The sequence below is a fragment of the Harmonia axyridis genome, chromosome 5 (genome assembly GCF_914767665.1).
Source record: "Harmonia axyridis chromosome 5, icHarAxyr1.1, whole genome shotgun sequence".
NCBI lineage: Eukaryota > Metazoa > Arthropoda > Insecta > Coleoptera > Coccinellidae > Harmonia > Harmonia axyridis.
Genome location: NC_059505.1, coordinates 16,379,116 through 16,392,737, shown reverse-complemented (window position 1 = coordinate 16,392,737; position 13,622 = coordinate 16,379,116). Strand labels below are relative to the sequence as shown.

Genomic DNA, 13,622 nt, shown 5'->3' with positions numbered 1-13,622 from the left:
TTTTCGAATCAAATATCGAATTATTCCACTTGTTTGCCAAACATAACCACACTTCTTCGAGATTACTCAAATTTTCAGTTTGGCCATGCGCATAGAGTCATAATCTCTGAGGCCATGCGCAATAGTTCAAATCGTTCATAACATACGGTAATCTAGCATATTATGACTTATTTTATTATACAAAATTCGATTTAACATTTCGGATGATACTAATTATTACATTTACTGAAATTCATAATAAAATAAATTTATTAATTCATAAATTTGATGGTTTGTTTAAAAAATTATTCGAGATTCTTCTATGTTGATCGGTCATGCGCATAGAATGATCCGAAAACAATTGAAATTCGAATTTATGGTATCATGATTTCTGTTGCTCTGTTTAATGTAAATGATAAGTATTAAGTGTATTTAGTTTGTTAAGTGATACCTAAGTGCGTTTAACTTGTTAAGTGTGTTTAGTTTGTTTAGTGTAAGGTGTCTGTTTAGTGTAAAGTGTTTGTTTGTGAAGTGTGTTAAGTGGAAATTAGCAGAATGTATTCTAACCAGGAGATGGTAGATATGTTGGAATGCTATTTCACAAATGGAAAAATAGCGAGAAGAGCTAAAGAAGCTTATGGAAGGCTGTTTCCAAATAGGAGACAGCCAAATGAGAGAACTTTCGTAAGGATTGTTCAAAGATTGCCTGATCATGTTATTGAATTTTCTCAATGGGTGAGCTTATTCAAATCACTTTATTTTCAAACTAAGTCGGCTGGTTTCCTCACTTGTCAATGCAAATTCAGTGTTTCAATCCATGATTTTTGACCTGACAACGTAGCAAATATTCATTTCTGTGAGTCTTTTCTATCAGAGTTGCAATTAGCCAAAGTACCCAATTTTTTGAATTTCACAGATTTTTTTTTTTTTTTAAACACATATTACTCGAAAACGGCTCAATATACGAGAAAATATGAAGAATACTTTTATTTTTCAAATTAGCTAAATATCCTTCAATGAACGTCCTAGTTACTTTTAAGAGTTCGGTTCTTTGAATTTCTGGTATTTTTATAGGATGAAGTGTTCATAATGAAGAAACGGGGAGATGTGGATAAAATTTTGTGTACGGAGAAGATTCATCACATACATGAAAAACTATATCCCGAAATTCATTTTTTTCTATACAACCATTTCCGAGATATAACGGAAAATGACATTTTTTTATCGATTTTCAACAGCCTGTATCTTTTTAACCGGGCCGAATCGGAAAAAATGGTAAATGAAAAAAGGGTTTCTATTGACCTCAGGAATCTTCGGTTGAAATATATGTACAAGTCAAAGACTCACCCTGTATAAGCTTCTATCATCTAACCAATCTTCGAATTTTTAACCAGCCAAATCCTCTTCTATGGTATCTATTATTCGATGTCTATGCGTCTATGGAGGTAAGATGTCTAAAAACCTGGTGTATGGACTGATTTGATTTTGTTTTTCATTTTTGAGAATATAAGTTCAGCTGCATTAAGTCAACTGTAGGCAGCGCTATCAACAAATTAAGATTCTTGTTATTTATTATTTATGAGTTATGTGCCCTTATGTACATCTTTCATTATAGTTATGACCTGTGTAAGCAATTCTTGAAATTGTAATACCAATAAACTCTCTCTCTATTTCAAATATTTGAATTCATTCTTGCCCATTCTGTGAGAGAATATGTATTTTGTTGCAGAATAAAAACCTTTATTATTATTAAAACGTTCTGTGTTTTGTTTCACGACTTTGCACGATCATATTCGTTTATACATCGCTTTTGATTGGCCAGGATAGGGTTTTAATTAATGTATCCAATCAAAATCAAAGGAAAAAAATCGAAATGACAAGTATGGCATTGCGGCGCCGCCACGAAACTAATATTCTCAATTTGGTCGAATGTCATTGCATTCGAGAATCTTATATGGAGCTAACCTTCAAACCTTAAACTTCAATATAAAAACTTCAATGTTCAATCATGTCTTCTATTATATTATATATTATATTTTTTGCTTTGATATTTAATTACTTGATTCAAATGATATTTACTGTACAATGTTTTATTACTGATTGAAATCTCTCATTAAAACAAAATTCCTTACCTACCCCATATAAGGTATAATTTCAATTTGAAAATTCAGTAATTCAAAATGTGAAATCTGAAGAAGCCATTGTGTAGCGAGCCATTATTATTCGAACAATAAAAATGTGGAAATGAAATAACTGCAATTTCATTTCGATGAAAAAAACAAATTTAGATTTGAAACGCTTCGAATTTTTCGACAAACATAACTCTAGAAATTCATTTCTCCTAGGAAATTGAACACTCAATTAAACTCAATTCAACAGTCCAACATGTTGATGGAATAAATGATTCAATCCTGGCCTATCAACTTTTTCACTTCGTCGTTTATAATTTTCCACAATAAATATTTATTTCCACGTCGAGGCAACGTAAACAATTCCGTGAGGTCATTCCTTTTCTGGTCCCATATGACTAACAGCAGTGAGTAACGATCCCTTATAACACATATATCTTTTTGTTACACACCACGATGACCACCCCCGCCGATTGTCCAGAAACGTGACGAAAGCCGAACGTGGTTTTCCCCGTGTCGGAACAGTTCGTGTTCTCGAATAGCAGGTGGTTAATTTCTCATAATAACTGACTAATGGTTATCGGGTAGGAAGTTTCGGCTCTGGGGGGTCTCAACAAATTCATTAGTGTGCGGTCATCCAAGCTGGAGAGCCACTGTAATTTCGATATCGAATTGATTCGGAAATTATGACCGTCATTGACCGGATAATTTATACTGTATATCATAGAGACAGGTGAGCTTTCCCGTTGTACATAACATCGTTGTCAATAACATCCCAAGTTTCAATTACCGCCGATAAGTTTGGTTCTGATGATGATTTCATTAATTTCTTGAATATGCAAACTCACCTTGTAGCTTTCGGAGGAAAGGCAAAAATTATTTTTTTTTAGTCAATCCGTACTCACCTAGTCCTACTCTACCTCTAATAAAACTATGTACAGTTACTCCCGGGACACCCTGTATAAATAGCACATTAATGATGTTCATTATTGCTCTTATATGTACAGTGCATCCCATTTTGGGTGAGACTGCCAGGTTTCTCGCTTGTTATTTAAGATAGAGCCTTGCTGTTTTCACGTTCCTGTCCTACTTTTTCGTGAAACTCAAGTTGGTCTAATCAGATTATGCATAACTGTTTCAGTTCAAGAGATACAGGATGATTTTGGAAATTGATACTTTTCGGACACCTCCTTTATCTCCGAAGTTATTAGAAATAATGCTGAGGTGAAAACTACGTCTGAATCAGAATTTTGCGTAGAATCCAGTGGCGTACTCAATTTTTTTTTTCGGGGTATGGTTTTGAAGATTCAACACAAACCTATATTTTTTTCAATGGAACACCCTATATATCATTACCTCGTTGAATTCGTTATTTTTTTCCCTTCAAAATGATATATGATACTATATAGGTAGGATGGTCAGAAATGTTAAAAAAACACTAAAACATCAAATAATGATGATTTTTTGTTAATGAGCAATGGATTTTTCATATGAAAAAAGGAATTAATTGAATAATTTTCATTTGTGATTTTTATTTATAGAAGAGTAAGCAAACAAATATAATACACTCATCACTAATATGAAAAACAAAACGTAGGTACCTACCTAATAGCAACAAATGAATAATAAAAAAAATCATAAACATTGCATAATATCTTACAGATTAAACTGTTCAAATTGCTGTCCATTTTCCCTAATACATATAATATACTACAGTAAAAGACATAACAGTCTCGAAGAACTTCGTGCATCAAGAGAGGCAGTTTTCCAGGATTTACAAAACCGCTCTTTTATAATATTAAATGCACTCAGGCGTTAAATGGACTCAGGCGTATTGAAAAGTTTTGTCAATTATGTATTAGAGGAAAATGGACAGTAATTCGAACAGTTTAAGCTGTAAGATATCATGCAATGTTTATGAATTTTTGTATTATTCATTTGTTGCTATTAGGTAGGTACCTACGTTTTGTTTTTCATGTTAGTGATGAGTGTATTATCTTTGTTTGCTTACTCTTCTATTTATAAAAATCACAAATTAAAATTATTCAATTGAACCTTTTTTTTATGTGGAAAATCCATTGCTCATTAACAAAAAATCATCATTATTTGATGTTTTAGTGTTTTTTTAACATTTCTGACCATTCTACCTATATAGTATCATACATCATTTTGAAGGGAAAAAAATAACGAATTCAACGAAGTAATGATATATAGGGTGTTCCATTGAAAAAAATATAGGTTTGTGTTGAATCTTCAAAACCATACCCCGAAAAAAAATATTGAGTACGCCACTGGATTCTACGCAGAATTCTGATTCAGACGTAGTTTTTACCCCAGCATTATTTCTAATAACTTCGGAGATAAGGGAGGTGTCCGAAAAGTATCAATTTCCAAAATCACCCTGTATCTCTTGAACGGAAACAGTTATGCAAAATCTGATTAGACCAACTTGAGTTTCACGAAAAAGTAGGAAAGGAACGTGAAAACTGCAAGGCTCTATCTTAAATAACAAGCGAGAAACCTGGCAGTCTCACCCAAAATGGGATGCACTGTACATTTATACAGGGTGTCCCGGGAGTAACTGTACATAGTTTTATTAGAGGTAGAGTAGGACTAGGTGAGTACGGATTGACTAAAAAAAAATAATTTTTGCCTTTCCTCCGAAAGCTACAAGGTGAGTTTGCATATTCAAGAAATTAATGAACTCATCAGAACCAAACTTATCGGCGGTAATTGAAACTTGGGATGTTATTGACATTATCAAGGTCGATGCAGAGAGATATTAATTATTTCAATATTCCACGACCGCACTCATTATTCCTCATTTAAAGTGTCCTGGTTAAAAAAAAATCACTTTGAAATCATTGTTAAGATTTCCAAAAAGATCATAATTTCAGCTTCAATACGCGGTATCACTAAAAGTTGTCACATCTAAAATTCTTTTTTTGGGAATTTTTGAAATTGGACAAAATTCAAAAAATTTTATTTATTCAGGAGAGAGGTATCTCGTGAAAGTCGTTACTAACTAAAAAGAGTAATAATCTTATTGAAAACACAGTGAACGTTTAGTAGATAATAAAATTTGGCTAATATATGAAATAAATCATAAGTGAAACAACAAAGAGTATCAGAAATAAAATATGCCCAATGACAAAACATGAATTTCTCAAAACATATTTTGTCGTCATTTTCTATGCTGAAAACATGCTAACAGCTGAAATTTGAGATAGTCATTACTTATTGGTTGTGTTCTATATTGTTATAAACTTTTGGCATTATCGAAATGACCTATTGGTCATTTTGATATAATATTTTTGTTTCATATTGATAGCACCAATAGAAAAGAAGTTATGAGAACTTTTTATTTCACTCCATTTTCCAATTCTTTCTTATCGTTTGAAAACAGCTGAATTTATGAGATTGCGGTTTTCACCAAACTAATTATCTCAAAAATCGAACGTGAAAATGTGCTATTCTTTCTTTCTGTCTCAAAGGGGTTCTGAGATCCCCTCACTAGACGACGAATTTGGGACACCTGATACAGTTACTCCCGGGATACCCAGTATGATAAGATGTATGATTTATAGAATGTACTGGGTTACCCATGTCGTGGCCGGGTTTCACTGCCGTTTCAATTTCAATGACATATGTCAAACAGACTGTCATCCGAAGCATTATGATAGTTAGCCATTGAACAGTAAGAATCATTTATCTTTACTGCTTAACGTGTGAAAATTGTGAAAACTTAATACGAAAATAATGTGTCAGTAGTAAATTTCGTGCGTTACAGGCAGACTCAGATACATCTGAGCGTATCATTGGTAAGACAGTAAAAAAATTCGTAGAGAAAGAGTTGAAGAAGATCGATAAGTATCCATTTCTCGGCGCGCACAACATTTCGGCCTTTCTTACGACCCGCTTTGGTGTATTTTGGATTTATATTTGCCTCGCCATCCTATTAAGGTTTAGTTGACACAAAAACCAAGCAAGCAGAATTGTCGCATATGGGGCAGTGAAAATCGTCATGTAACTGTTGAAAAAACATTATATCCAAAAAAAAAGGCATTGTATGATTTGTATGGTGTGTAATTTGATCTGGTGGAATGATTGGTCCGTACTTCTTTAAAATTGAGGAAGGTAGTACTCAAACCTAGTGATGGGACAAGTCGTATACTTCTTAACTCGATCTATTCGAGTTGAATCGATGGCCAACTCGGTTTGAAAGTCGAGTTGACTCGAGTCGGCCGCATCCGGGCCCAACTCGAATAACTCGATGCGTTCACTGCACCGAGTGAAGGCTCATCGCGTCGACTTCGAGTCCGTCGACCGAGTTGGAACGTTGAAAATCGGTTGAACCGAGTTCAGTTCGGTGAAGGTTTAACTCGGCGTCCCAACAACACGATGGCTTGATTCGGTTCACGCCGTATAGTCGTAACTCGTAAGATCGAACCCAACTCGAGCCAGCCATAGGTCGAGTTGCAACGGGAACGAACAGTGATTCTCGATTTACCGAATCGTATGGTTTCTTCCGAGTTAACTCGAATAAACGCAAAGATAAAACGAGCTGACTCGTTGAGATTGCAAATCGAGTTAATCGAGTTGAACAGCTCGAGGTGCCCATCGCTACTCAAACCATCAATTTTCATCGCTTAAGTCAATTACCCAGGACGCTTAATTGCTTGTTTCGGAGATAAGATCTGAAGGCTGCCCCTGTGGGTCAGGCATCTTCACTTCGGAATTGAGTTCGGTTTTATCTTCTGTGTAGGCAGTGATTGTCCCAAATCAATTTTATAGGACCAGATGCTTTTTTAGCGATTAGACTTTTTTTGCCCATGATAGACAAAGGTTCAATATCTGGTGACAGACAGAAATCTAAATCTTGAGCACAAACTTGATAATCTGTTGGTGCTTTCACGAATGTTTTGTTCAACTGAAGCTTCAATCTCAAGCGGTGACTCATTGGAGTCTTGTCACCTAGGACATTCTGGTTGAGATTTTGGAGTGCTACCATTGTGTGATTCCTCTGTAACATCTAATTGTGACATGTTAGAGCTCTTCTAAGCCCCAATTCCTTCGATTATGAAATCAGCATTGTCAGTAGTTCGTGCACAGCAATTTCAGCAGACTGTGGTTTTAGTCCGGGAGCCAGGTGCAAATTTGGTTGATTATTTCCTCTCGAGAGATACTTGGTGAGATGCATCAGATGATAGTCATAAAAGCCTCGTGAACGTCAGCAACGACTCGAAGAAAAAAAATATATATTCAGTCATTTCCTCCCAACTGAAAATTTGTCAAATTGTAGCTAACCCACTATCTAGACGAAAAAATACAATCAGCTGGCTATAGCATGGTGGATTATACGTCAGCTGGTGCCTCAAACATGAAAAAAAATTGTATTTTCAATGACAGCTCTGGCAGCGACTCTGATACTGAATCAGAGAGTGGAAGTAATTAAATATTATTGTGCAACATGTGGATAAAGTCCTTTTCTCGCGAGTGTGGCACTCTCTGATTCATTATCAGAGTCGCTGTCAGAACTGTCATTGAAAATATTTTTTTCCTACTGTAGTGACTCGGTTTGCTCAGAGATGGCGCCATGGTGGTAATGCGCCACACAACTTCGGCCCCGGCGTATTTAAAGGGGTCGACGCGAAGCAACCGATTCACTTCTCACCCGATGGGTGGGAAGGTGTGTCTTAGGCAGAGATCGCTGGATAGCCTAACCGATGAGTCCACCAGCGATCTCGGGACGAAACACAATACCCCCGGGAGAGGGCGCAACTAAATATTAGCTCGAGAAAGACTCGCTAAATTGGTGACCCCGACGTGATGACGGAAGGCTGCGGCGTTGGAGCGCAGAGGCGACTCACTGCCCCGCTCAACGTTACGGCTACTGGGGTGTCCATCGGACACTAGAGCCGATGGCACGCCGAGCCTCGCGTTTTTCGTCATCACAGCACGCAAGCGCTCTCTCCCCCCTGGGACCACCTGCGTACCTCCTCCTCAGGAGGGTCTGGTTACTGGTGAGGGGGTGTGTAGTGACTCGGTTTGCTCAGAGATGGCGCCATGGTGGTAATGCGCCACACAACTTCGGCCCCGGCGTATTTAAAGGGGTCGACGCGAAGCAACCGATTCACTTCTCACCCGATGGGTGGGAAGGTGTGTCTTAGGCAGAGATCGCTGGATAGCCTAACCGATGAGTCCACCAGCGATCTCGGGACGAAACACAATACCCCCGGGAGAGGGCGCAACTAAATATTAGCTCGAGAAAGACTCGCTAAACTACAACTGCTATGAAAGGTACCGTATTCTGCATAGCTTACTCAATTGCAAAACTATGTATTGCTCATACTGTGGTAAATATTATTCCCCACGGTACTTTGCCCACACCTCGCTTTTTAGACCAATGAAATTGGGCTTTTGAGTCGTTTCTATGGAAACGCAATGAATTAGCACATACTGTCAACGAAGGCCATTTTGATTTTAATCAAGTCCATTACTTGAATTACTGAAATTTGTACAGTTATAGGAAAAGTATAGTGTGCAACATGTGGAGAAAGTCCTTTTCTCGCTCGTGTGTTTGCGGCACTCGCCTTTCAGGCTCGTGCCACAAACTTGACGTTCACGAGGCTTTTTATTACTATTACCTGATGCATTCTACTAATTACCATTTGAGAGGAACTTGGTCATGTATATCTGTTACTGGCTCCCGGACTATTTTGAATATACATTTTCTAGAAATGCAACCAGATCAAATTGCATAATGGCTTGTTCATTAGTGCGAAGCCAAAACCTGATAGTACGCCTTGAAGACACTCGTAAATGTCTTGTTCAAAGGCTGGATTTTGTATATGGCATGTAGTGTTAAGGGAATGTGATGATCCCTAGCTTATTGAATGATAATAGAATTTGTTACATGCTGGAGGGAATGTTTGGAAGATGTTCAATCGGTACATGTCGCTTCCTGTACACGACATATGTTCATCCTATATTGGAATATGCTGGACCTGTCTGGGATGCGAGAATGGTGGGTGAAGAAACTGCTTTGGAGAATGTCCAGAGGCAGGTCACAAGAAATGCGTTTGCCGCCGATAGATAATTCTTGACTCTTATCACAAATAAATATAATAATAATAATAATATCCCAATATTGTGCATTATTTTTATGCTCATTTCAAATTTTCAGAACTTGTGACTTCTTCGTAGGTTTCATGAAATCTGTAACTTGTCTCATCCAGTCTATAAAAATATATCATTACACCCACCCACTAGGGCATAAATGGATCCTAGAGTAGTACCATTAATTGGCTGTTTCTATCCTTCCTAGCAAACGCCAACGGTCAGCGCCGCGATGAACGTAACAAGCGAATCACGCTCGGTTGGTGTAACAGTTGCTATTTTCCTCTTTCCTTTCTTTCCAATTACTTGCTCCTACTCACTTTGCACAACTGACAAACCTGTCTCATCTACTTTGAATACATTTTGCAGTAGTAGGTTGTTTTGTGTATACATTCTTTAAGCTGTTAAAAAACTTCTCTACGTTTCATTGGTTGAAACCTAATCATCTCATGGGTGAGGTTCCTATTGGTCTTCGAATAGGCAATAAACATTTATGACGTCACAAAATGCATCGAGCCAGCTATGGACCCCAATATCAATGTAGAATTTTTCTTCTATTTTTCACTGATAAAGCAAAGGGTGTTCTTCTGATGCTTTTTCTGATTTGTTCATAGTGACTTCCATAGCTAAATCTAATTGAACCTTTCTTCTTCTATGTCTTGACTTTTTACGCGCGAATTGAGTCTGTAGCACTTCTTCTGTTCTTTAAATCCATTTGTTGATTACTCACGCATTCTGTTTGCCTTTAGTATATCTATGAATTTCCTTTTCTTCTCAAATTCTTAAGTGAATATTGGAGCTGGCTACAAAGATTATGAATCTGAAAAATTCAATTCAATTTTCATTTCAATTCATATCCTTCAGAACTCATTTCAAGGCTCGGTACGAATATCCTCGTCCAAATTTGGACCCTCTGAAAGCTCATATTACCAACATATCGTGCAATCAAAATGCTTTTTTTCAAATTGGGTTGAAATAAAAAATAACAATCAATTAAATTGAATTGAAATATTATTTAATTTGAATTGAAGTTCAATTAATTCCAAATTAATTGAAATTTATTCGAAATCAAATTGAAATGAAAGAGGAATTTAATTGAAATTGAGCAGAAATTGAATTTTAATTGAATTGAAATGAATTGGAATTGATTTGAAAATGAATTAAAATTGAGGGCAAATCAGACTAAAATTAAATCAAAATTAAATTAAAATTAGATTGAAACTCAATTGGAATTTAATCGGAATTATATCAAGATTGAATCAATAGTGAATTATAATTGAAATGAAATCGAATTGAAATCAGTTGTGATTTTTGAATTTCGCTTTAAATTTGTTTGAAATAGTATGAAAATGAAATTGAATTGAAATTAAATCAAAATCAGACTTGATTTGAATTGGAAAGAAATTATATTCAAATAATTTCAAATTAACATAAATGAAGTATAAAAATTGAATTCAAATTAAATCAGATCAAATAAGCAGAATGAATACAATAATCATTGATCTGATTACGACATATTTCAATACATACCGCAAGCATAGTAAGCTTACATCTTGGGGAATATACCCATCACAAGTTACCATTAAGTATTATTTAAAATTTCACAATCATATTGATCAGCACATGTTCTGAACAAAGCAGAATATAACTATGAAATGAATGGTAAATAGTCGACTGCCACAGGGCAGTCACATACACTCACAGGAGTGTATGACAGCTTTAGATCCAATGTTGCTTACACTTTTAATTATATGTTTTAGGGGTTCATATTGAATACAATCTCCTTTTTGAATTTTTATTTCATCAACATTTGTAGGAGGCTTGACATTGTCATAAGAATCAAATCTCAATTCCAGATGAAATCTGCAGGAATATAATGTTATGAAAAGTTACACTCCTTCTTTATATGAAATAACAATATACTATTTTTCAAGACAAAAAAAATTTTTATTAGGTAATATTTCTCTGATGAGCTGTGAGTTAGAGTTAGTCTTTTAGAAAAGGACAGATCAGTAAAATATTCAAATGATCAGATACTAAAATTCAGTTCTATATAATTTCAAAACCATAAAAAACCAGATGAAATGTTACTAGTAGATATAATTCGAATTTTGATTAATATTTAACATCTTACAAGGATTGGAATGATAAGATTTCCCCTTGGATATTCCCCATTAGAGGGATATAAATTTTTATATTCATTTCAATAATTTCATTCTTCCGAATGAAAATTATATGAACATTGAAAGTTTCTCATAATGATATCTGATGTGTTTCAGGCTTTGGCACCAATATGAGTATTAGCAGAGGGACAATGCAAACCAGTTCATCACCAACCAGAGGCTCGGTGTCTCCTGATCAACCCAATCCTGCCGAACCCATTACAGAATCTCCAACCATGACCATCGGAAGAATTGGGTGGGCTCTAAGAATATTACTCTTGAGTACGTAGATTTACGTATTTATTTTTTTATCAACACATTGGAAATTATTGCAGGTCTTTTTAGGATATGATTCAAATTGTATAAGAAAATTTGTTGCATCGAAAAAAGATAGGTTACGCTATAGGTGTAATAATGCACCTACTATGATAATCTATGTTAATATTAATTACAAACCGGTTATATTGCTTTTTGTCTATAAAAAAGTCATATGAATATTCATATCTTAGACAACAAAATAACGCGAACAAAAAAAAGGCAACAAAAAAATAACAAAAAGAAAATAATTATATGAACTCAGAATTGGAATATGAACATCAGAAAAAAAAAAGGAAGAATTAACATGAAGTCGGGAGTTTTTCGATATTCTGCTTGATCTTTCTATGAATATTCTACGCTATAAACACGAGGTTTTGTACTGAGTTTGAATTTGTTATGATCTAACAGGAGAAGATGATTTCAAACGACCATATTTACAGAGCCCCTAGTATGAATAGTCGATTACCGAACTTATCTATGGCATTCGAGATCAAAAACCTACCATGTGAATTTCAAGTTTTTAAGGTTCAAGTGTCCGTGCAAGAGTTATCGTGTATAATGATGGACAGCATCGAATTTGAGCACGGATCCGTCATTTAGTCGAACCTTATCGTTGAAGACCACTTCCAGTTCAAAATTTGAATATTGCAGTCATTCTGACAAAATGCATTAAAAATAATTTTCTCAGGACCGCCTTCACCATCGCGAGGCGAACCTACCACTGCAACGGAGTTCAACAAGTTACAAATCATTATTTGTAACTTGTTGAACTTCGTTTCGGAAGACGCGCAAGTCCAGTACGTGAATTATTGTTTACTCTTCCGGACGGCATAGTTCAAGAGCTTGTTGAATGTTAGTTTTCTATCCAAAAAGACTTCCAAGCAGTTCACGATCATTCTCCCAGACGGCTCGAGTCGTCTTTAATATAGTCTCGTCAATAACGGAATTTTTGAACCTGGCCATGATAGCATTATCATTTGCGTATATGGATATAAAAGTTAGCTCAGACTTGGGGATGTTAGCTGTGTATGCTGAATGAAGCAGAGCCTATTTCCTCCGGCCTCAAGATATTTAGACACAGAGAGTCTTGTGGAGATTTTGCTCTGAAGCAACGATAACTGAACCTATTGGACATGAAGGCTACAGTGATTCAATTCCTCCTTGAGGAATTTGTCTCACTCACATAAACATTCGGCCCTCTCTACCAGTGTTTCTTAATTACTCTTCGTTTTGTTTTAGAGTGATTAAAATCCCTGTATAGCTATATGTCTATTTTTCGTTACTATATTAGATTTACAGAGATTTCATTGCACTGAGACCTAATGGTCTATTATGCCCCCATCAGACCTATTCTCGGCATTATGTGATCTACAGCTCGCCTTTCAGGCCCAGAGTTCTAATGGATTCCAGTATCTGGGATAGCTTTGAAAGGGCTACTTCATCATTCTAAAAGTTTTTTGTTCGATGCATATTTTGCATTGGCAAGTGATGACGAAGTATTTTGTCACCAGGTGATCCGGAGTTTCTTCCTCCTTCTCACAGAATCTAAAACCGTCGTTTTCTGTTAGACTCATTCTTCCTTCCTGTGGCGAGAATGCCCTGTAAGGAATCCAGCATATTCTTACTAAGATCCAAACTCTTTTCAGATCCCGCAAAGTCGTCAAAGTATCGAAAAAACTTTTTGGGGTGATTTAAACCTGGAAGATTGGACAATTTCGCCAGAGTGTTTCTCTTTCGGTTTTTTCCTTCGCCTGAAACTTTTTCTTGTGAGTACATTCACTATACCATAGAAAGGTTCCGGGTCAATGAAAGAAGTTTGTGCTCCTTTTCTGACAAGTATATTGACCTCTTTTACTTCAATACAGGCTAAAAAGGCATTGTTATTCTTGCCTATTTTTTTGAGTTTTCTTCGACA

The 13,622-nt window shown here is 35.9% G+C and overlaps 1 protein-coding gene across 14 annotated transcripts in view; it reads left to right on the top strand.

The window, feature by feature from the left end:
* LOC123679837 (rap guanine nucleotide exchange factor 4) overlaps positions 1-13,622 on the top strand; it is a 697,170-nt gene that overhangs the window by 300,497 nt on the left and 383,051 nt on the right. For 13 of the 14 annotated variants that reach the window (XR_006747440.1, XR_006747443.1, XR_006747444.1 and 10 more), the window contains one exon: positions 11,507-11,671. Coding sequence is in view for 7 of the 14 variants with exons in the window: in XM_045617360.1 (XP_045473316.1) it covers positions 11,507-11,671 (165 nt within the window). In the remaining 7 variants the exon portion in view is untranslated. Of the gene's footprint in view, positions 1-2,690; positions 2,842-11,506; positions 11,672-13,622 lie in introns of those variants that run through there. The other variant, XM_045617367.1, reaches the window with a different exon arrangement.